We start from the raw sequence: 23,433 nt of genomic DNA, 5'->3' as shown, positions 1-23,433 counted from the left end.
AAAAGCGAAACCAAAATAATAAAAATAAAAAACTGCCGGTACAAACTGCTTATTATATTTTGAAAAAAAAAATTTTTTTTCATATAAATAAAGCTATTTTTACAGACATTTTAGTGCAATTACAGGCTTGATATTTCTGCATCTAATACTACTAATAACAAAAACAGAAAACAACAATAATAAACAAACAAAACAAGCGAAAAAGAAAATGAAAGCTCTAGAACATCACCCACCGGTACTTTCACTTTAGCAACAAATACTGCTGAAATACGTCAAGTCGGAAACTAAAATAACGCACACAAAGTTAAATAATAATAATAATAATAATAATAATAATAATAATAATAATAATAATAATAATAGTAATAAATAAATAAATATAAACTGACAATTTGATCTGGTGATCTATATGTCAATAACATGGCCTAATTGAAGTTGACCGTATTCTATTTTTATTTTTTTCACATTATTCAATATTCATCATTCAATCCCGAAATAAACACTGACACTTAGAATGCTGCCCCTTGTAGAGGATATAGTTATTTTACTTATATATAAATAGAAGAAGCGAAGAGAGGAAACTCGCAGTAAATGTATGATCGATACGTGCTGCAACATTTAAACGGAAGTGTATGTAACAATGTATGTGTTTTTTGTTTTTTAACTTAAACCGTGGACTGAACGCTGGTCAACACGTCAGAGCATCTAATAAAAATAGATTATTTCATATTATTGAAAGTGTGGAACTAGAAAGAAGAAACACTTTCTGGTTTCATTAATTGTCTTATTTTTTCTGTTTTTCCTCAGAAATATCAAATATTACAATTGTTTACGTTTTAAGTTGTCTACCCCTTCCCCCTTCTCTCGCTCTATCTCTGTGTCAGCAGACGACACGCATTTTGAATCGGATATTGTACTTTCTTTTTGAACAGTAAACACACATTTTCTCATCATGACGGAGTGTTTAGCTTACAACCCGCAAAATAATTTTGCTTCTGTGATTGAAAATATCAACAGGGAACTTAGGGAGAAAGGTGAGTCCATTTTATCTTCCTCTTTTTTTTTTTTTTTTTTAATTATTATCAAAACAAATAAACATTAATTTTGAAGTGTTTGTCACAAAAAAGAAAAGAAAAGAAAAAAAGAAATTTATTTGCCATTATTTATCTCACTTCACATTAGGATGCTGTGACACAAGAGTTGGAAAGTAAGATTTGAAAACACTAGAGAAAGAGAACCATCACTTGCAAAAAAAAAAAAAAATGCTTTGGTAGCCTCTTCGGCATTCCTTGGGGGTCTCAGGGGGATAGCAATAAACTAAGCACTTCTCAAAGAGAGAAAGTAAAGCCTGGGAGGCAGGACCCTTTAGATTTGCACAAGATCAATCACCCCTCGTCTCAACAATATCTTAAACTCTGATGACATTGGGGTCAAGAGGAGAAAAACTACTTACCATATTTATTGTATGGAGCATAAAACTTATTCTACATTTGACAAAATATTTATATTAGATTTAAATTTAAAATTTCATTGGAAATCTTTTTCAACCACCAAGTTTAAAAAGCTTATATTTGGAAAATCGAAAGGGTTAATCAGATATTCTGTTGGGTGACAGGCTGAGAACATGCTCAAAGCATTCCCTCCAATAATGGTGATAGAGATGTGCTCATAGAGCCAACTCAAATCGCGAAGGTTCTCCGTGTGATGGATCATTAATAGACCAAAGCTGTTGAGAAAGTCGTGCAGAATCAATCATGCAACTCATTTCCACGATGATCAGTTGCAATACTAATGTCAAGAAGACTGATCTATTTTGATCATTTGCATTTCTACACAGTCACTGCATCTTGTCCAGGGTTCATATTGATCCAATAATTTAAGTTCTTCTTTATGCTACCTCATTATTTTCATTATCTTAGATTGGCATCAGCAGTTCTTGCTTATTTATTGCACACAAAAATCTGGCCAGTTTGTTAGTAACCCTAAAAAATAAATGCAAATAAAACATGGGTTTGTCGTTGTATCTATTGTTTAGTGTTTATTATTGTCTCTCTACTGAAGTAATGTGGTATAGTAACTACAGGCGTAGAACATGTGTTTGGTGTGCTAGGTTCGAATTCTGTCACAGCTGCTATACCACTTTTACTAATATCCTTAAAAAAAGTATGCACCCAGATAACCTTTCCTCCAGATATGGATCAAATAATAATATAAAAAAGACTATCAAGCGTTGGTTATGCAACTAGTCTAGAAGAAAAACTTTGAAATAACATTATTGTGTGCTGATCATGTCATTGTTTCTAGTTGTTGTGGATGTCTCCTTGCTACTGGACTCTGATAATGCTAGTTCAAGGGAGTTGGGGTTGGAGACTGAGTAACTCTTGTTTCATATAGATTTGCAGGGGATATCTGTTGTCTCTGTAGATTGAAAGGAAGCCAACTGTAAAAATTTACTTGTCTCTCCATGACAGTAACGTTAGACATGAAGTTGGTTTTTAATGTGAGAGATATCCTGATACTTCAAAATGTGCACTATGAATGGGACAAAATAAAAATTGCCCCAATCAAAAAGAATTTCTCCTCTGACCGAAGAAAGAACAAATATGACACTTTGAATCATTTATTTAAAAAAAAAACCAACAAAAACAAAATAAAAGCCAATTTTATAAATTAAGTACAAGGTACAAGGCCATTAAAAGTGTGCAGAGTTGGGGGAGGATTTTCTATCTTCTATATTTATAACTAGATGAATTTTGACCCATTTGTCTAAAATGCATCTAGCGAAACTTTGATCACAGCTGAAGGCCAGGAAAGGAGTCTTTTTATTTTATATTTTACTATTGTTTGTTTTTAGTTTAATGTTTAATGAAGCATTGCATTTTTTTTTCAGTCCATTATTCGTCCAGGTTCAATCTGTGAAAAAACACAACTTTTTGATTCGCAAATGCATTCTGATATCCTTTGTTGTGCCCAAAATTTATTTCATGATTAGAAGCAAGGAGAGTTAAAAGTGAACCTTTGCTCTACTTTTAGGAATCTCATAATTCTTGCTTACCACCTATTTTGCCATTTAGTTCCCATATTCCATGAGCAATGTTTCTGAAAAAAGGTGAAAAATTGCTGTTTCATAAGTTGGTCGTTTTTGTTGTTTTAAGTGGGTAGTGTGTGGAGATTTTTCGGTCCTCTTATAGTATTCATCAATTTATCCATCTCATTAACCTTTATCCTCAAATGGATTTTAACCTTGATAATAATCATTTATTAGTAAAAGAATGATTTTTAAAAAATTCAGAAAATAGACCTTTTTAAACTGAGACATTTATCTTTTTTTATCAAGTAATGAGAGTAGTCTTGACCTTTTTTAATGTTTGCATAATTTTAAAGTAAAATAAAAATGCTGTTTTAAATTCATTTCAAACCAAAATTAACTCAATAAATGCATGTGATATTACTAGGATTTGCATATTTTTATTGGCTTGGGAAGATGGTATTATATGACAAATGAACATCTACTACTACACTGTCCCCCATACAAGGAGAAGGTAATGCCTATGAGAATAATATTACGATCACAGAATAGATATTACCCTCCATTCCCCATAAAAAGGATGTCTTGGAGGATGGTATCATGACGAACGAACATATATTACTCTCCAGAAAGGAGGAAGTAATACCTGAGAGGATGGTCTCATGACAACAGAACAGATACTACACTACTCTCCCCTGAACTGAGCATTATAGTACAATAATACATTAATAGAGGTAATAATATAGGGTCGCTTTCGGTTTTATACCAATTCTTGATTAGTAATAGATGTCAATTATTATTAAAAATATGATCACAAACCTCAAAATAACCTGTTGCTTAAAAAATCTAATTAATTGAAATATTATTATTGGACTAAAATCGAGTGAATTGAGTTGTAGATTGCTTTAAAAGAACGTATGAATTTCTTTCAGGTCACAGACTTCTGGCTATTTTTGCAGTAATATTTTTATTTACAACCTCATGCTCAAATTTTACATCAAGTAATTACATATTTACTAACCTTTATACATGTCTAGATATGACTAGCAGACTAGATCCTTAATATACTTACTAATCTTCTTCTAATGCCTATCCACCACCAAATCTTCATCACTATCACAGATGTGCTGATGATGCCGATGGTGACCAGAGAATCGGGCACATTTTGCCTTGAATGAATCATCACTTGATGCTTATGCATCTGGAAATATAATAACAGAAAAAAAAGGCTTTCTTTCTGACAAACACATTTATTAGTTGTGAGGATTCAGCTTCTGTCGCATTAGTCAGACAAATTTTCTTTTCTATTTTATTTGCTTCATTTTTTTTCTTTTTCTTTCCTTCTGGTCTCTGATGTTAATCTGTTAATCGGGATGGATGCAGTGGTATGGTGATACCCTGGTGGGCCAATTCCCACAGACTCAAGTACTGAAAAATACGAAGAAGTTGAAATATGATTGGATGAAAATTTGCACGTCGCTCCTATCCCTCCTCTGGATAGACTTATGTTTATGTGTTTGTTTTTCACCTTCCACTTAGCTTTTGAGTTTCTTCAAAATATTTGTTCATCAGTTTTTTGTTTTTTGTTTTTTTACAAAACAGTTATATGATCATGATGTAATTATGATATTATGAGTGAAGAAAACTGATCAAACTGCTTTTTTTTTCTTCTTTTTTTTTAGGAAAGATTCTGGTTTGTTTCTCAGGGGTAGTGGCATAAAAGGGAGGGACTCCAAATTAAAGAGGGAGAGTAAGATAAACAGAGAACTTAAGTCTAGTTGGGTGAGGAGGGTAATCCATTCATTCAAAATATCTTAAGTCTTTAGCCTCTAGCATCACCAGAACATCATCAGACCTCTGCTCGCCACTACCAAGTGTACAAAAATTCACCCACCTTCCCAAATGTCCCCCCTTCCACATTACTAGCAGGCTAGATCCTAAATAAACGTACTAAAATTAAGCTTAAGGTCCACTTTCTACTATGCCATAAAATTAATTTTTTGGACGTAACAATGAGAATAACAATGTCAGAATGCAAATCAAAAAGTTGGGTTTTTCCACAGATTGAACCTGGATCAATAATGGACCTGAACTGAAAAAAATGCAAAGTTTAATAAATACTAAACTAAAAATAAAAAGTAAAATAAAAAGACTAACTTTCTAGTCTTCAGTTGTGATTAAAGTTTCGCTAGGCACATTTTAGATGAATGGATCAAAATGTATCTAGTTGTAAGATAGAGAACTTAAGTGAAATTGAATGAATAAGGTAATCCAATCATATTCAAACTATTTTATGTCTTTGGAACATACAATTAAGGAATTGGCTTTTAGCATCACTAGAATATCATCAGACTTTTGCATGCAACTGCTCAAGAAACAAAAAGGCCCTGCTCCAAAATGTGCAAAATTTAAAGATTTATTCTTTTGCATATATCTAAATTTCACTTCATTAGGTTTAGCAAAAGTCAGAATCAATAGTTATTTGCATGAATCTCATAACCCCAAAACTGTAACAAATTTCACTTTTTCACAAGATATCTAAAGTTATTCTCTCGCTCTCTCTCTCTCTCTCTCTCTCTCTCTCTCTCTCTCTCCCCATCACTTCCCTTCATCCAGGGGTTTGTGATATTTTGCAAGCTCACTCTTCAGTCTTCTTGCTTTAATGGGTTAACTGTCTCCAAATTCCACTCTGTACGGTTTTATCCAATTTCTTATTCCAAAACCTTCCTTGCGTTTGGTGAGATTTTACATGGTACTCCATATAATCATGGATCCGTCATTATGCTGTGGTCTGGCAAAAGAGAACTGGGTTAGGGATCAACATTATTGTCAAATCAATCTAAAGTTGTGATGGATGGTTGATTCAAGGGAAACACTGCAACTGGTAGAGTCGGGTGGTGCTTAAAATGTCTATAAATAGGTTGAAATTTCACTTCTTCCCAAATATTTAAAAGTTCAAAAATTATTTGTGGCCCACCCAAAAGAGAAAATGTGATCACCAGTTGCTTATGTAATTCAAATAAGTGATTATTAGAAAACTTTGGATTGGTTTTCAATTGGGAAAAATTGGATTTTTTTTTCACTTTTTTTTTAATATCTAAAAATCTATCTATTCAAATTTTCTTCTTTATGATTTATATTAATAATTGCTATTAATTTAAAGTTAGATGTGTTTCTTTGTTTTAATATTTGTATATACATGATTAACTTGTAAACTACTTCACTGATGATTATGAATTTTGGAGCAAAGCTGCTAAAGGTGTGTGGGCTCTATTTAGTTTAATTTAGCTTTATATAAAGCAGGCAAATACTTTGTGAAAATTCAGATACCTCCAATTTTTTTATGAAATTTTAATATCATTTAAAAAATATTCCTCAATTTTAACTTTTTTGAGAGTCTTTTAAAAAGTTTTTAGAAGCAATGGACACAATCTCTCATTTGAAATTTCAAATATTTCAGATTTGCATTAATTTTGATCTATAGTCATTAAATATCAAATAAATAAGATTCTTTAAATGTTAAATTATCAAAATTCCTTAATAGACTTAAGGCCTAGGTTTGAGACGCTTTATAGAATACACTTCATGTAATGAATTTTAATTAAAATTAATAAAGAGATTTTAAACAGAAGGCTTAGTATGATTCTATCTTCATTCTAATAGGCATAAAGGGACATAAAAGTGGTGAAAACTGTTCTGTTTAGAAGGAATTAAATTTACTTGTTCTTGTATGGGTGTCCTTTTGTTTATGTATATAATCAATCAAGTAATGGTGACTGTAAGAAAGGGAGGTGGCACATATTCGTTACTCGTTTTCTTTAATGTTCATTTGTTCAGTTGTTGATAATATTAGCAATTAACACCTGGAGACCATTTATTCTGTCTGTATGCTTAGCCCATAAAATAAAAATAAACTCATTTAAATTGGCCCAGAATACTAATAAAAACATGTTTTTATTAGTCTTTTTATCAATATTTTTTTATTATTATTATAATGTTTTTGAAGAATGTAACGGTTCTTTGATACAGTATGGGCGTATGAGGAAATTAATATTTTCCTTTGGTTTAGGGGCACACATGAACTATAATACTTGACAATAAGTCATACACCATCCACTATGACTATGCAATTCGTACAGCTAGAAAACGGATCTATTAACCCTGACATAGTGCTATTGAACAAAAAGGAAAAAGAAGCAACCTTAGTAGAAGTTAGTGTACCCAATGATGCTGGATTTAACTGAGCTGAGAGGGAAAAGATAACAAAATACCAAGGTCTTAGGCACAACACTAAAAGAAACTGGAATCTTAGAAAGGTCTCCATTATTCCAAGAGTAACCAGACTCATGAAAAATAATTTCAAAAACTACCTGGAAAATATACTTGGCGAACCAAGTGCAAAAGAGGTACAAACAATTGCACTTAAATTGACAGTTAAGCCCTTAAAAAGATCTCTCGGTTGGGATGTATGAGATAGTGGGTAAATGTTTGGCATCTGGTAGGATGCTTCATCCTCAACTTGAACAAAATGATAAAAAAATGAAAAAAAAAAAATGTTCGTCATTAAACTTTAATTTAAACAAGAAATTACTTTATATCCATCGTTTTAAAGGCTTCAACATTACTTTCACATTTTGAAGTTATATAATAGTAATCATAAGTCAGCCATTTTAATCTCTTATCAATAGATTTAAAACTGGCTGACATATCTTTTTGTTTATTATCAAAACTTAGCTCCAGTCTTTGGTTCCTCCTTGTAAGACATTCATAACAAGAACTCGTTTTCTACCACAATGAAAAACCTTTCCTTTCTCTCTCCTTGTGCCTGTGGAATACATTATCGTGGGACTACTTCCCTGCTAATTGCAACTTAGCCATCTTCAACTTGAACATCAGTAAATTCTTGTCATGAGCACCTCTAAAAGTAATTAACCTTCTACTTTTTTTGTCTTTTAGTTCTTATGTTCCATGAGTAATGTTTCTGACAGAGGAAAGAAAATTGATGTTTTCTGGGTCAGACTCTATCCATCTAACACTTTTCATTGTCCAGTTTTTGACTATGAAATAGTAATTTTTTGTTAATTCCTTACATCAAGTGACTTCATACCTTGTCTGAAGTGATTTCCATTAAAAAAATGTTCATAACATTGATCAATCTTAGTACTCCTATGATGCTCCTCATCTTTTAGCTGCCAATGATTAACAACTAATTGACCCTTACCCCTGAGTTTTCCTTGGCCTTCATAAGTGGTGACCTCAACAGTAACTAAAAATAAAAATTTATCACATGTGTAATTGGGCAATATTATTGTATTACTCTGTATAAAAGTATCGATTTCATTTGATGTGTTTGGATCTTTTAAACATTCATTTCTACAATTTGACTGCTTGTGTTTTTATATTTACACCAAATTTTGCATTCATGAAAACAAAAACAAAATCACAAAATAGGGGGATCATTATTTACCAGGTCTCCCACATAGGTAGTTCAATACCGTTAAGGACAATGGATAAAGACTGCCCCCAACTATTGAGTTTTATCATTCTTTTCACAATAGTCCATATGTATCCGATTTCAGATCCACACAAGAAAAAGGACCCTATAATTTTAACTCCTACTGACCAGACTTCCGATTTGGGTAATCTTCATGTGATTTAACAATTTAATACAAACTCTGTCAGAGTTTGACTTGTGAATTTTCTTTCTCTATTTGACTAGGAACAAAGTCTAGTATCTGTTCTGATACTCTACTTCATCTTGTCCTCTGTCAGTGATGTAGAAATCTCTTAATACTGAGGCAATTTTTATTTTTGTCCCAATCCAAAGTTCCCTTTTTTTAAACAACTAGATCCCCCACACACAAAAAAATCGACCTTAAGTCTAACTCTGCACTCGTGTGGGAGCAAATAAATAGGGGATTGTGAGGTGGCCATTGACATTAGAGATGAGCGTTGACCTCCTCCCCTTGGTCCAGCAGAAGTGATGCTTCACTTGGTGTTGGGGTTGATTATAATAATACCTCTAGTTCTTGCCAGGAATAGCCAGGACAAGAATATATACATAAGGGAGAGTGATGACTATGGATATTGTCCACCTTTTGTGGGTCAGAGATCATAATGTTCTTGAAGATACTCTCTTGAATAAATGGCATATTCATGAAAGACAATGATTTACACTGAAAATGTAATTTGCTAATTGATATCCAGTGGGAGTTTAAGAGGCACACTCTCTAAATGGTACAATTTACCAAAAGATAACATGCTCACAACAATATTTATGTTGCCTATAATATACATTCCATATTTCACAAGAATCAGTTCATTAGCTTAGGAGTGAATCCTATATATATATATATATATATATATATATATATATATATATATATATGAGCACTTTAATAACATCATTAAATTCATGAGTTATCACCCTTGAATACCTATAACATGGTATATATATATATATATATATATATATATATATATATATATATATATATATATATATACTAGCAAAAGTACCCGTTGTTGACTGGGTTCAAAAATAGTCTACAGAAAATAGACTCTGATTTATGAAAGTATGATAGCTTATGAAAAGGAAGGGTTGTAAATTTGGAGTATCAAAACTAAAGCAAAATATGATGAAAGTAAACATAAAATAGATAAACCCCATAATTTATTATACCATACCTGTTCACACTGAAATACTTATCATAATATTCTGTGGATCTATATTAAAAACCTTGTTAAACTTTGTGACATATTTCCATTCTATGGAGGTCAGGTGCGAACGAACACCCCATAATTTTATTATACCATATTTCTTCACACTGAAACATTATTATCAAAGTATACTTACGCAGATAGATATGAAAAGTCTTTATTAAAGTTTGTGCCTATTTCCATTCTATGGAGGCCAGGTGCGAACGCAGACCCCACAATTTTATTATACCATCCCTATTTAAGTTAAAACATACTTATCAAAGTATTATTATGTACATCTATATCAAAAACACTTGTAAACGTTTTTTTTCTAATTTTTGCATTTTTTATTTCCATACTTGTGGACCATGCGCATACGCAGACCCCACAATTTTAATGAAACACCGTTCTGCCAGATCAAGCATACCCATTCCTGTGTCTCAATACATCTTCTATCATTATATGTAATCAGTTTTTTAAAATAGTCAACCATATAGGAGCCTATTCGTGACCACACACACACACACACACACACACACACACACATTCAGCTTTATATTATAAATATATATATTTCAATATGCATCTGTGCATCTACTGCACTGGTCATGATCATGTCACTCGTTGTGCTGGTATAAAGTGTTTTTTGATTCAGTGCTGAAAGAAAGGAATTCTGGTAATTGTTTTCTCGGAGCAGCAGATTTTCAGCCCCAAATCTTTTGCCCAACCAAATTAAAATATATGTTCAACCCAACAAAAACCATCTGTCTTAGAGAGTCACTGAAAATCAGCTGACTTTCAGATGTCCAACTCTATTGGCCTTTCCTGGAATATATATGTACCTTGGACCGGAAATACTTGATCTCAGCCATCCCGACTCAAACACTCAGAAGAACCACCCTGATATCCACTAGAAATAAAGGCTAGATAGTGTCCACTCAAAAAATTTTAGCTGCAGACAATCTAGGAGCACTACTTTTCTCAAATAGATTCTCTTTGCATAAACTTCTATTTAATGAGGTACTTATTTTATTTCAGAGAAAAAAAACAATTTTTGTATGGTTGAACTAACAATTGGAGATATTTTCAATTTCTTCTGCACCCCCTCTCCTTTTGGGGCAGAACATCTCATCAACAGCAAATCTGTTATTCCCATGGACTACCAAAACTACTACTTAGTGCATATATATATATATATATATATATATATATATATATATATATATATATATATATATATATGTACCGAGTAAAATCAGGAATGGAACATTCCTACCTACCGACGCTGTCAACAACACATATGGATCCGCTATAACGGAACACTTTATTAAATACCGGGATTGTGCAACGAACTTCAGCATCGACTCTTTCTCTGTATTGAGTCGATCTCACTCCGTATATCATCTAAAAGTCTTGGAGACTGTTCACGTTCGCCTTAGGAAGTCTTCCCTTTGTAAGCAAAAAAACTGCTTGTTGGGTTTGAACGTGATCAGCCTCTAAAATTCATCCCTATACAATTGCTCTTGCTCCCGTCTCTTTTTTTTAGATTTTATCATTAAGGAAAACAAATTACTAAAAAATAAATCCCTCGATTCCAATTTTGATGAGTGAGGGCGAAACATGTCAGTCCACTCGTTTTGATTTTTTTTTTTCCTACTTTTATTTTTTAGTCGCTATCCGTTTTCCTTTTCGCCTCTGTCTTTTTTTTTTTTTAATATAAGACGAATTCCGAAGGAATACGCCTTCCCTTCATGATTGCTTTAATAAAGTTTTGTACCCCCAAGATATATATATATATATATATATATATATATATGTACACACTAAGTGGTATATATATATATATATATATATATATATATATATATATATATACACGAAGTGGTATATATATATATATATATATATATATATATATATACATAACACGAAGTGGTATATATATATATATACATAACACGAAGTGGTATATATATATATATATATATATATATATATATATATATATATATAGTAATTTATAAAATATATATGGCGATTAAGCTACACTGAATATTCTGTGTTTCATCCACTGTAGGATTCGTCAGGCTTATGCGCGAATTTTGTGGTTGCTTCTTGTTTTTATATATGTTGAGGATTTCTAGTTAGCCAATCAGCTTTCTAGTATCCACCGCACCCCCTCCTATCAGCCAATGGGCATGCATTTTATCGAACAAAGGATCTGTTTTAGAACTAGGTTAGTGGTTTAAGGTAGATCTTTTCCCTCCTTTTTTTTTTTTTATATATATGAATATACCTATGTGTACACACACACATGCACATATATATACATATATATATATATATATATATATATATACATATATGTGTGATCGTTTATGTATATTCATGTTTATTTAATTTATTTATTTGTTTGTTTTCTATTGTTATTGTTAGTTTTAAAGCTATTTTGTATCGCTATCCTAGAGTAAGTTTTATTTTATGAACACAGTTGTTTGCTATTTCTCGTCTACAGTTTAATAGATTTTGAGGTTCTTTAAAGTACAGGATAGCAAATTTTTCATGGAGGCATAATTTACATGGGTTGTCTAAATGTCTGCACGTGGTAGCTTGTCTCATTATTTTCCATTCGACTACCAGCGAATGTCCGCTTTCTTTGAGTTCCCAGTATTTATTCGCTAGTGTTGTTTTTATACAGTGTTTTTTATTTTTGAAGGTACTTTTGTGGTCATAGTATCGGGTTTTGAAATCTAAGGAAGTCATGCCTATGTAATATTTCTTGTTATTCGGGTTTTCTTTCGCAAATATTGTTGCTTGATAAACTACACTTTTTGTTAGACATTTATTTTGGACTGGGCAAATTGTGTGGTGTCTACAATTGCATTTATCCTGTTCGTTATTAGTATTATTATTTATGGTATGGTTGTTCTTGTCCGGGGTTGGTTTGTTATTATTATTATTATTATTGTTATCATTATTATTATTATTATTATTATTATTATTATTATTATTATTATTATTTCTGCTAGTGTTGGTTTTATTTCTGTCATGGTGTCTACTTTTTTTATTGTTTATTTTGTTGTTGTTTACATTGTTTTCATTTAGTATTTTGTTATTATGTGCTTTAATTATCATCTCTAAATTTTCGCAACAACTGTAAGATAACTTCAAGGTATTTTTATTGAAGATTTTGTGTAAGGGGTTGGTTGCGGGAAAGTGTTTTTGAATAAGATCTAGAAATTTCTTGCCAAGTTTTGTTTTTAACATTTGATTGTATGGGGCCGTATACCAAATTATAGTTCTTTTTCTTCTATTTTTAATTTTATTATAGCTGTTGGTGTTTTGTTGCTTATATTTGATATCGATATTTTTGTATCCACTGTTTTTTAGGGCTGTTTTGTAGATATTGGTTGTTAAATGCATTTTCATTGCTCGAGCACTATCTACTATTCATAACTTTATGTCATATGTATTCATATATTAAAAAGTTTGACTCGTGTCCAGGTAATCTACATCTAAAATTTCAACAAAATTTAGACACAAAATTGGTGTAGGTGTTTGGTAGAGTCTGCAAAGGTAAACTCTTTTGAACTTTGACCCCTTGGCAGCCAAATTTTCGGCCAAGAACCGAATAAAAAGCTTGCTTCATGTCTGAATACACTTCACGCAAAATTTTAAATGTTTAGACCAAAAATTGGCTGAGTAATTTGGTAGAGACCGCAGAGGTCAAATTTTTGAAAACTTTGACCCCCTAATTTAGACCCTTTAACATTTATTGTATTGGGTTCTAATCAAATTAAAAAGTTTGATCCATATCCAAGTAACCTACTTCTAAAATTTCAAGTGTTTAGACCCAAAATTGGCAGAGGAGTTTGGTAGAGTTTCAATGGTCAAATCGTTGAACTTTGACCACTTGACAGCCAAACTTCTGACCGAATACCGATTAAAGGATTTTTCCGCATCTCAATACACCTTATGTAAAATCTCGAGTCTGTAGACTAAAAATTGACAGAGTAGTTTGGTAGGGAAATGTACACACAGACAATTTCACTTTATATATATATATACTAGCAAAAGTACCCGTCGTTGACTGGGTTCAAAAACAACCTACAGAAAATGGACTCTGATTTATGAAAGTATGATAGCTTATGAAAAGGAAGGGTTGTAAAGAGATAGCTTCGAATTTGGGGTTATCAAAACCAAAGCAAAATATGATGAAACTAAAAATAAAATAGATAAACCCCATAATTTATTATACCATACCTGTTCACACTGAAACACTTATCACAATATTCTGTGTATCTATATTAAAAAAACTTGTTAAACTTTGTGACATATTTCCATTCTATGGAGGTCAGGTGCGAACGAACACCCCATAATTTTATTATACCATATTTCTCAAACTGAAACATAATTATCAAAGTATACTTACGCCAGTAGATATGAAAAGTCTTTATTAAAGTTTGTGCCTATTTCCATTCTATGGGGGCCAGGCGCGAACGTAAACACCACAATTTTTATTATACCATCCCTATTTAAGTTAAAACATACTTATCAAAGTATTATTATGTACATCTATATCAAAAACACTTGTAAACGTTTTTTTTCTAATTTTTACATTTTTTATTTCCATACTTTGTGGACCAGGCGTGAATGCAGACCCCACAATTTTAATGAACCACCGTTCTGCCAGATCAAACGTACTCATTCCTGTGTCTCGATACATCTTTTATCATTATATGTAATCAGTTTTTTAAAATAGTCAACCATATAGGAGCCTATTCGTGACCAGACACACGCACACACACACATACACACACAGACATTCAGCTTTATATTATATATATATATATATATAAATATATACTAGCATTTCAGCTCGGCGTTGCCCAGGTGTTTGGATGTGTATGTTGAGCAAAAAAAAAAAAAGTGGTAGTAGGAAGGCAGGCTCGAACCCATACCGTGAAGGAGGAAAAGAAGGGGGGAAAAAACCTGACGTCTTTGCTGTTATGACGACCACCGAACCGGAAGTGACGTAGGTTTAAATTAAGGCTAGACAATCGAAAGAAGAGAATGACTTTCAAAAATATCGGCGAAAAAAGCGATCCCCCCTCCCCGTAGAAAGGTGCCCAGTTGAAGGTGAAGATATTAATGTTTTTAGCCTATTTTTCAGTATTTGTCGTCTGAAGGGTCGAACTTGAAAAACGATACGGATCTTTGTAAAATCCGTCGCCTTTGTCGAAAGTTTTACGCAGACATGCAAACATACGTACATACATTTATATATTGGTAACTAAAAATTTTCGACCTAAACCAATTAAAAAGCTTGCTCTATCTCTGAATGTCTAATTTCAAATGTTTAGACCAGAAATTGTCTGAGTAATTTGGTAGAGACCGCAGAGGTCAAATTTGTTTAAACTTTGACCCCTGGCCCCTTAACATTTATTGTTTTGGGCTCAAATCAAGTTATTAAGTTAGATCCATGTCCAAGTATCCTATATCTAAAATTTCAAGTGTTTAGACCCAAAATTGTTGGGGGAGTTTGGTAAAGTTCTCAAAGGTCAAATCGTTGAACTTTGACCCCTTAACAGCCAAATTTCTGGCCAAAACGGATAAAAAAGATTTTCCAAATCTCAGTATAATAATCTGTATATCAAATTTCGAGTCTGTAGACTTAAAATTGACAGAGTTATTGCGTAGGAAAATGTATACAGACACACAGACAGACACGTTCACTTTTATAGATATATAGATAAATATAATCCACCACAGACAGACTGTTTTGCTGTATCACAGCTCTTCAGTGCAGAGGGACTGATTGTTACTAGAGTAAATTGGATAAAGATTTAATTACCTAGTTTATGTCTTTTTATTCTCATTATCTTATATTCCTTAAGCAATTGAATGACTTATCTTTTTTTTTTGTGCATTCTTAAAACTACTAAATATTTGCTGCCATGCATAACAGTGTGCTCCTGTTTATCCGAGAATTAAACGAAAATTTGAAACTGATGGAATTATGTCAAAATATGATGTTTGGCAATTTTTTAAAATTATTTTTAGAAGATTTTTTTTCTAAAAATAACAAAACAGGTAACGTAAGTCACTTCAGTCTTTTCTGATTTCTCTCACATAATGATATTGAAATTATACACAGCTACTTACAATTAAGCCTGATGAGATTATAGGAAATCTTATTATAATTACGATCACGAGTGGTTGTTGTTTATCGTCATTACTTCCAATTAAGATTGCAAGTGGTAAAAAAAAATTAAAAAAAAAAACAAAAAAAAAAAAAAACAACGCTGCTCACGATTTCTTAAAACAAGTTTATTCATTGTTCTAAATCGAACGACAAACACCTGAAGGAGTTATTATGATGTGCTAAAAATGACAGCAGTCCTTTTAAAAGACGCATTTACGGAGCAAATAAAAAGGAAGCGGCAGCTCTGTTTTGTTTGCTTGCTTTCTGATTAATCAACATTAAATATCACAAGGTGTTATTTATATTCCGACTACCTTTCACAGATGTGCTCTCCTGCTTTCTTCAAGTGTCATATTCGTTTATGGTAATGCATTTTCTATATGCGGTGTAATCACTGGTTCTCATTAGATCACTAAAGTCAAGCGACATTGAGCATGGCTAATATCAGATGGGTGAAAGGCATTGTATGTAGGAGGACAGCGAAACCTCTCCATTCAAACATACTGTCCTGAAGATGCCATTAGCACATCTGGTGCTGCAATTATCCTAGGTGGGTTGAATCGACTTCCCCCAAAGGTGGAAGTTTTATGGGAATATCAAAGCTACAAACGGTCCCCAGTAACTTGCATATCCTCATCAGAGGAGATAATGGTCTTAGGTTTTTGCAGTTCTAGTATGGAGATGTTGACGTTCTTTTACATATAGCGCATGGTATTCCCAAATGGTCACCCATCTAATACAAACCAGGTTCAATGCTGCTTAATTTCGGTGAATGAAAACCGATCTGTCAACTTGATTATGCTGTATACATCGTTTAACATATACTATAATATAATCTGATAATCCACACATGTTGACACAACCATTACCCATACGAAGGTTCTGTATTCAATCATGTGGCAAAACTTTCCAGAGAGAGTATGCAATTCATCCGTGTCTTCTGAATTTTAGTTTTTGCTGTGCATCTTGATATTTCTCACATACTTAAACTTGGTGATTTATAAATACATATATATTTATATCAATGTAAATATACACTAGATGGTATGGTATGTTTGGTGCTCTATGCAAATAGCAGACTTGGTGAGAGGTGTTCAGCCAGGAGAAAGGTGTGTATATTTGTGACTGAGGGAAAAACACTCATATTGCATATCTATAATGTCATTCTCATCTTAATTCAACATATGAAATGTTGATAAAAAATAACACAAAAAGATAACAAGAAAAGAAATGTTTACACCTAAATGCAATGGCATATAACGACATTCACATCACACTTTACATGTGCTTATTTCAGAGTCATTAGTGAGATGGCTTTTTCTCTGTTGGCTGAGGTATATGGTATTATGGTTTGTTCAGTTCAAGGAGGTCCACCCTCGTAGGTTTTATTTTCTCACACTTTGAAAAGGAGTTAGTTTATTGCTAATCACATGAGACGCTTCTACTGAGAAATGCCAATGGAGCTGACCAAGCATGTGTTACAGGTCAGAGTGCTTTTCCTCTAATGTGTTGGCTTTTCAAATCCCATTTTCTCAACTTTGTGTCACATCTTCTTGCTGTGGGAGGGGAGTAAATATAGTCATAATGACAAACTTAGCCCTGATGACTTAGAAGCTAAATCTGAACAGTAAACTGGATGGTGAATCGAATATGATGATGATTTATGCGATAATGCTTGAGCAAATCAGCACATGGATGGACTTTTTAAAGTTTCTTATTTTCCAGTCTCTCTACTATTCATGTTTTACTTTAGATCAAATACAGCACGCACTTTATCTTTCCACATGTAATAAGCGATATCTGACTTCTCTGTCTCTGCCATAATTTGACTTTTTTGTTATAGTGCTAGAGCATTCTTTTCCACAACTGCATGCTATAGAATAAATGCCATTAAGGTTCTGTTTATTTTGTTTTATTTACTAGATGTGTGTATGTTTATTGAAATTATCAAGATTTGGATTTAAATGTTATGTTATGAATATAACGAATTTTATTGATTTTTTTAATTTTGACTAATCTAGAATCAAATATTGTATCATCATTAACAACATCATCACTTTAATGTCCATTTTATATGCTGGCATGCGTTGGACAGCTTTTGGAAAATTTATTTCCCGAGTAGGTTTTTATTTTGAGTTCATTCAAATTTAGAAAAATTAATTTTGTTTTGAATTCTTTTATTTGAATAATTGGTTCAGGTTACAGAGCACAAGATATTTTTGTATCTGAATTCTTCATTTCAGTGTATAACTTTCTCAGAACATTCGTTAAGTTTATGTATAAAAATGCTAGAAAAAAATCTAGTCCACAGCAAATTCCTCGACCACAAAAGTCTTTTGCTACTTTTATGTCTCCCTTAAAAAGATTAAAGTCGAGACATAATGATACTGAACTTTATGTTTGGAATCCTTATTTCAGTTTTGATCAGAATCAATTACATGATTTTCATTTTAGAAAATGTCTAAAATTTTAGATTTAAACTTAAGGGATCTTAAGAAGAAACTGAAATACAGTGAATATTGCTTGATTGGTGTCTAATGATTATGTATTAAATTCAATGGAAATCTGAAATGTTTGAATTTTCAAATGGGAGGCTGTGCCCATATTATACCCAGCTAAAAGCATTTTCAAATATTTAAAAGAAACTAAAATTTGAAAAATTAATTGATATGTCATACCTATTGTTAAAATTTTACAAAAATTGAAAGTATCTGATTTTTCACAACTTTTTGCTCCCCATCCCTTTCCTAAAATTAATAAAACTATATATAGCCCACATCATCCACTCTTATACCTAACATCTGTGTGCCAAAATTCATAACGATCGGTTAATTAGCTTAGGATTGAATCCTGAACATGCAGATATATAAACATATAGACATACCTAACTTTATAAACAAAAATTAAAAAATAGACTTAAAAAACTTAAGATAAACTTTTTTGAAACAAAGAAAGATTAAAATTTAAGGCGATGGTAAACATTTATTATTTGACCTCGAAACAAAAAATGCATAGGTCACACTTCAGATCTATACAAGTACTTTACAATGGTATATAAGTAAGCTTTATGGCTGAAAAGCCACTACTGATTTTAAAACTTTCTTACTAAAACCATGTCGCCACCATCATCAATTGAATTTACATTTGAAAGCGTGTAAAATACCACCTTTTTACAAATCTTTTCTATATCTTAAGAAGGTATCAATTTTAAAGAGATGTTACCTATTTCATATAACAACAATTATCAGTCATAATTTTTATATTTAGCAGTAGATATCCCTAGCATTACAAACGAAAGTATTAAGACGACTGTGTGTTCACGTTTCAGCTTGTAAACCAACATTGACATTTCCTTATTCTGAAAGTTTTACTTCATATAACTTTTAGTTCTCAACTTATCATTGGCACCAAACGACTACAAATAACCAACTGTAGTTGCATGTTAAATAATACAACATTCATTAGCAATCCTAGGGTTAAATCAGAGCCACTGCATAAACTCTTGAGTTCTTTTATATAGTTGCTATTTTCAATCAAGAACACACGTGCGTTGACCTGCACAATAACTTTATCTTGGAAACAACAATACTTGTTTTATGGTTCACAGTTTTATTGATTATCTTCTTGGCCAGTTTCTTTCAAATCGTACTTGTCAATCAACCGTTATTAAAGTATCCAAATGTTCTCTCCACCCTTTCTCAAGATGGCTTTTGAGAGGGGGAAGGAATCAACATAAAACTAGATTTATAAGTCCACGTCAGATGCTATTACAGAACCAAAAAGAGACAGAACGTTTCTCCTCTTTTTCACCTCACGTTTTGGAGAACAGTTCACTATGTCTGTTCTGTTGACGACCATTTCCACCACTCGCACTTTACAAAATTACTATAGTTTATTTCCATTGTGGTATTTGAGAGTTGGATCTCTTCCTAATTGTTTTCCCTCTTATTTTAATGAGCATTAAACCATAAATAAGATGGGCAATTGCTTTGATTCTGAAGATTTGAACAAATCTACCTCATTAAAAAACCATTGATTTAGTGTTTAACTATACAAAATGAAAATATTTCTATACCTAAAACTATATTTTCATACATTTTAATATATTTTTGATTGCTGTGAAGTGTTTGGGACTCTGATAAATCATATTTATTTTAGAACATTCCTAGTGTCTTATTATTATGGACCCATCCAAAGATGGATATCTAACTAGCATATATATATATATATATATATATATATATATATATCAGGTTGACAAGAAAGTTCTTGCGGTTTTTAACGTTTAAATTTTAATGAACATATCTCAGTTCAAACCAAAAATTTATTGATCGAAATAATCACCATCAGAATGATCACACTTTTGCCAATGCAAAACAAGCGTAATTATGTCAGTAACATAAAAATCCTGCGTTCTGGTTGAGATGAAGTCACTGAAGGCGATTTTGATATTGCTTAGAGTTTTTAAGCATTTCTCACACAGAAAGTTGTCAAGATGCTTGAAAATGTGATAATCGCTAAGTGAGAGATCTCTAGAGTTTTGTGGATGAGGCAGAGTTTCATAGCCAATTCGTTCAACTTCTGCAGGGTCAGTTTAGCAACTTGCGCTCAGACATTCTTGGGGAGCAGAATTGGGCCTTTTGTGTTGACTAATGCCGGGTTTTATTGTTGAAGTTTCTGATACATTTCATCCATTTGTTGACAGTACTTCTTCGCCGTGATGATTTCGCCTGTATTTCAAAAAACTCTCATGGATGAGACCAGTTGCAGATCAACAAACAGTCAACATGACCTTCTTTTGGTGCAACTCTGGCTGTGAGAAATGTTGTGAAGCTTCGTCGGCATCTAACCACTGAGCTGAGCATTGCTGGTTGTTGTAAAGAACCCATATTTCATTGCAAGTCACAACTCGGTTGAGAAACGGTTATTCTTGTTGCGTAAAAGAAGAGAAGGTGACATTTATAACAGCATTTTTTTGGTTGATGTTCAATTCATTGGACACCCATTTATCAAGTGGTTTTGTCTTTCCAATCTCTCTCAAGTGGTTGGAAATTGTTAGATACGTTACGTCTAATTCAGAGGCAAATTCTCGGACAGTTGTGTGTGAATTGACTTGGACTAAGGCTTTTAATTGATCATTGTCAACATCCGATAGCCAACCACTATGCTCATCATCTTCAAGACTCTCGTCGCCACCACAAAATTTCTTAAACCACCATTGTGCTGTGCATACAGTAATGGTTCCTGGGTCAAACACTTCATTGATATCACGAGCTGTTTCAGCAGCTTTTCGGCCTAACTTGAATTGAGATAAGAAAATTGCGCAAATTTTCTTTTTTTCCATCTTGAATTCAATGTCCTGAAAAGAAGACATAATTGTTTTGAAACGATTGTAATTTAAACAATTAGATAGAGCGTAAAACGTTCTTTAAAATCTAATGATAAAGTTATTATTGTTACATATATGTCTGGCTGGTGATCATCTAACTATATAAAATGGACAGTTATTTCATTTATAAATGAATACAAGACACTTTGTTTATAATAAAGACTTTGCTTATTTTACCATATATTTAATATACACACTTCAACAAAATGATGGCATTGGGGTTAGTGGCAGAGTGTGGGTCGCAAACGGTGTCAACCTGTGTCTCGCTTCTGTCCATCTGACTGTTGCTTTGTTTCGCTCTCCTCTTTTTATTGGTATCACTTCGACCTGTTAACCTATTTTCTCGCCAGCTTGTTTATTGCAATTTTGCTGGTTTTTGATCTGACCCATGACTGATTGACGTCATGAATTTAGCGCTCTAAATGCTGGCATTTCCATTGTTTATTTTTGTTTGGCTGGGTATAGCAGTCACCTTTCCTAGGACCGACACATTGTTCCTTCGATCGCTCGGGATTTCCATTGTTTGCTTGGACACAGTGGTTGCCCGCACCTCTCCTTAACAAAAACTTATTTGAAAATACATCATTTAAAATCAAAATTAGAAAATTCTGCAAGAATTTTCTTTTCAACCTAATATATATATAGGTCTGTAGGTATTTAATTATTATAGTAAATAATTATGTCAGCCCTTTTAAGAAACTCGTTTCTTATCGTTGAGCACTTTCAGTTGAATTAAGTAGATATCTCACTGCTGATGCTATTCTCTATCTATATAAGAGCCAGGTACGTCCAAGGATGGAATACTGTTGCCACATCTGGGCAGGAGCTGCTAGAAAGAACTTGTCCTGCCTTGATAGAGTTCAAAATAGACTTCGTAGCCTCGTAGGAGATGTCCTTTTCTCCTCCTTGCAACCTCTATCTCACAGAAGAGATGTTGCGAGTTTGTCTCTGATGTATCGTTATTTTCATGGAAAATGTTCAACTGAGCTTCAATCTATGGTCCCCCCTCGCCAAACTTTCACAAGAAACACTCGTCTAGCTGTAAACACTATCAATAATTTCCCCCACTCTTTATCTGTGCCTAAACCTAAACGTAGATTCCATGAACAAAGCTTCTTTCTTAGAACTGCACGCCTGTGGAATTGTCTTCCGTTTTCCTGCTTTCCGGCTGACTACAATATGGTTTTGTTCAAGTCTAAAGTAAATAAGTTCTTGATGAGCCGTTCCATATAAGTTATTAAATTTACCAAATTTTCATTACTAATGATTACTATATTGACCAACTTCTACTGTACACTCTTTAACCCTTATCCTTGAGTGGCCTCTGGGCCTTGATAATGTGGTGATGCCTTTGTAAAAAAAAAAAAAAAAAAAAAAAAAGTCAGTTAATTTAGCTCTTATGCATAGATCATCATATAACGATTAGATCACTCTGACTGAAGTAAAAAAAAACATTTAAAAATAAAATGTTTAAATTCAACGTTATTGCACGCGGTTAATGGTAGCCGAATGGATACGGTCTTTGCTAATACAGCCAGAGATGGCTTGTGTTGCCGGGTTTGGATCTATCGACTAGTAGTAATCGTGACACCCTGCACTGAAGATTCCCGAAAGGATGAAACACTAGTGTCTGTAGGTATTTAATTATTATAGTAAATAATTATATATATATATATATATATATATAATGTATGCATATATATACATGGGCATTGCATCAAAGACACATTGAATGGCTTGAACGATTTCACCAAAAATGCTTGAGACATATCTTAAACATCAAGTGGCAAGCACAAGTTCCCTATACTGAAGTCCTTGTGAGAGCATGTTGCTCTAGTGTTGAGACCCTTGTAATCACATCTCACATGTGTTGGGTGAGACATCTGGTTCGAATGAAAGATTGTAGGCTACCAAAACAAATTTTTTATGGAGAGCTGAAAAATGGCAAGCGCCCTCAACACAAGCGTAGGAAGAGGTTCAGGGACTCTACAATTTGAAAGTCTTACAAATCGACATTGACACATGAGAAGAACTTACTCTGCAAAGGCCGAAGTGGCGAAAGCTTGTCCATGAAAGTTGTGATGCTCTAGAGAAAAGAAAGTCGGCCTACAG

At 32.8% G+C, this 23,433-nt stretch overlaps 1 protein-coding gene across 6 annotated transcripts in view; it reads left to right on the top strand.

The window, feature by feature from the left end:
* Positions 1-662: 662 nt before the first annotated feature.
* LOC145296848 (dystrobrevin beta-like) overlaps positions 663-23,433 on the top strand; it is a 541,375-nt gene continuing 518,604 nt past the window's right edge. For 5 of the 6 annotated variants that reach the window (XR_013870040.1, XR_013870039.1, XM_080142974.1 and 2 more), the window contains exon 1: positions 809-1,034. Coding sequence is in view for 4 of the 6 variants with exons in the window: in XM_080142974.1 (XP_079999100.1) it covers positions 953-1,034 (82 nt within the window). In the remaining 2 variants the exon portion in view is untranslated. Of the gene's footprint in view, positions 1,035-23,433 lie in introns of all 6 variants that reach the window. The other variant, XM_080142975.1, reaches the window with a different exon arrangement.

Source organism: Euprymna scolopes, chromosome 17 (assembly GCF_053919585.1).
Source record: "Euprymna scolopes isolate OS-2025 chromosome 17, ASM5391958v1, whole genome shotgun sequence".
Taxonomy (NCBI): domain Eukaryota; kingdom Metazoa; phylum Mollusca; class Cephalopoda; order Sepiida; family Sepiolidae; genus Euprymna; species Euprymna scolopes.
This window is presented reverse-complemented; position numbering and strand designations above follow the sequence as displayed.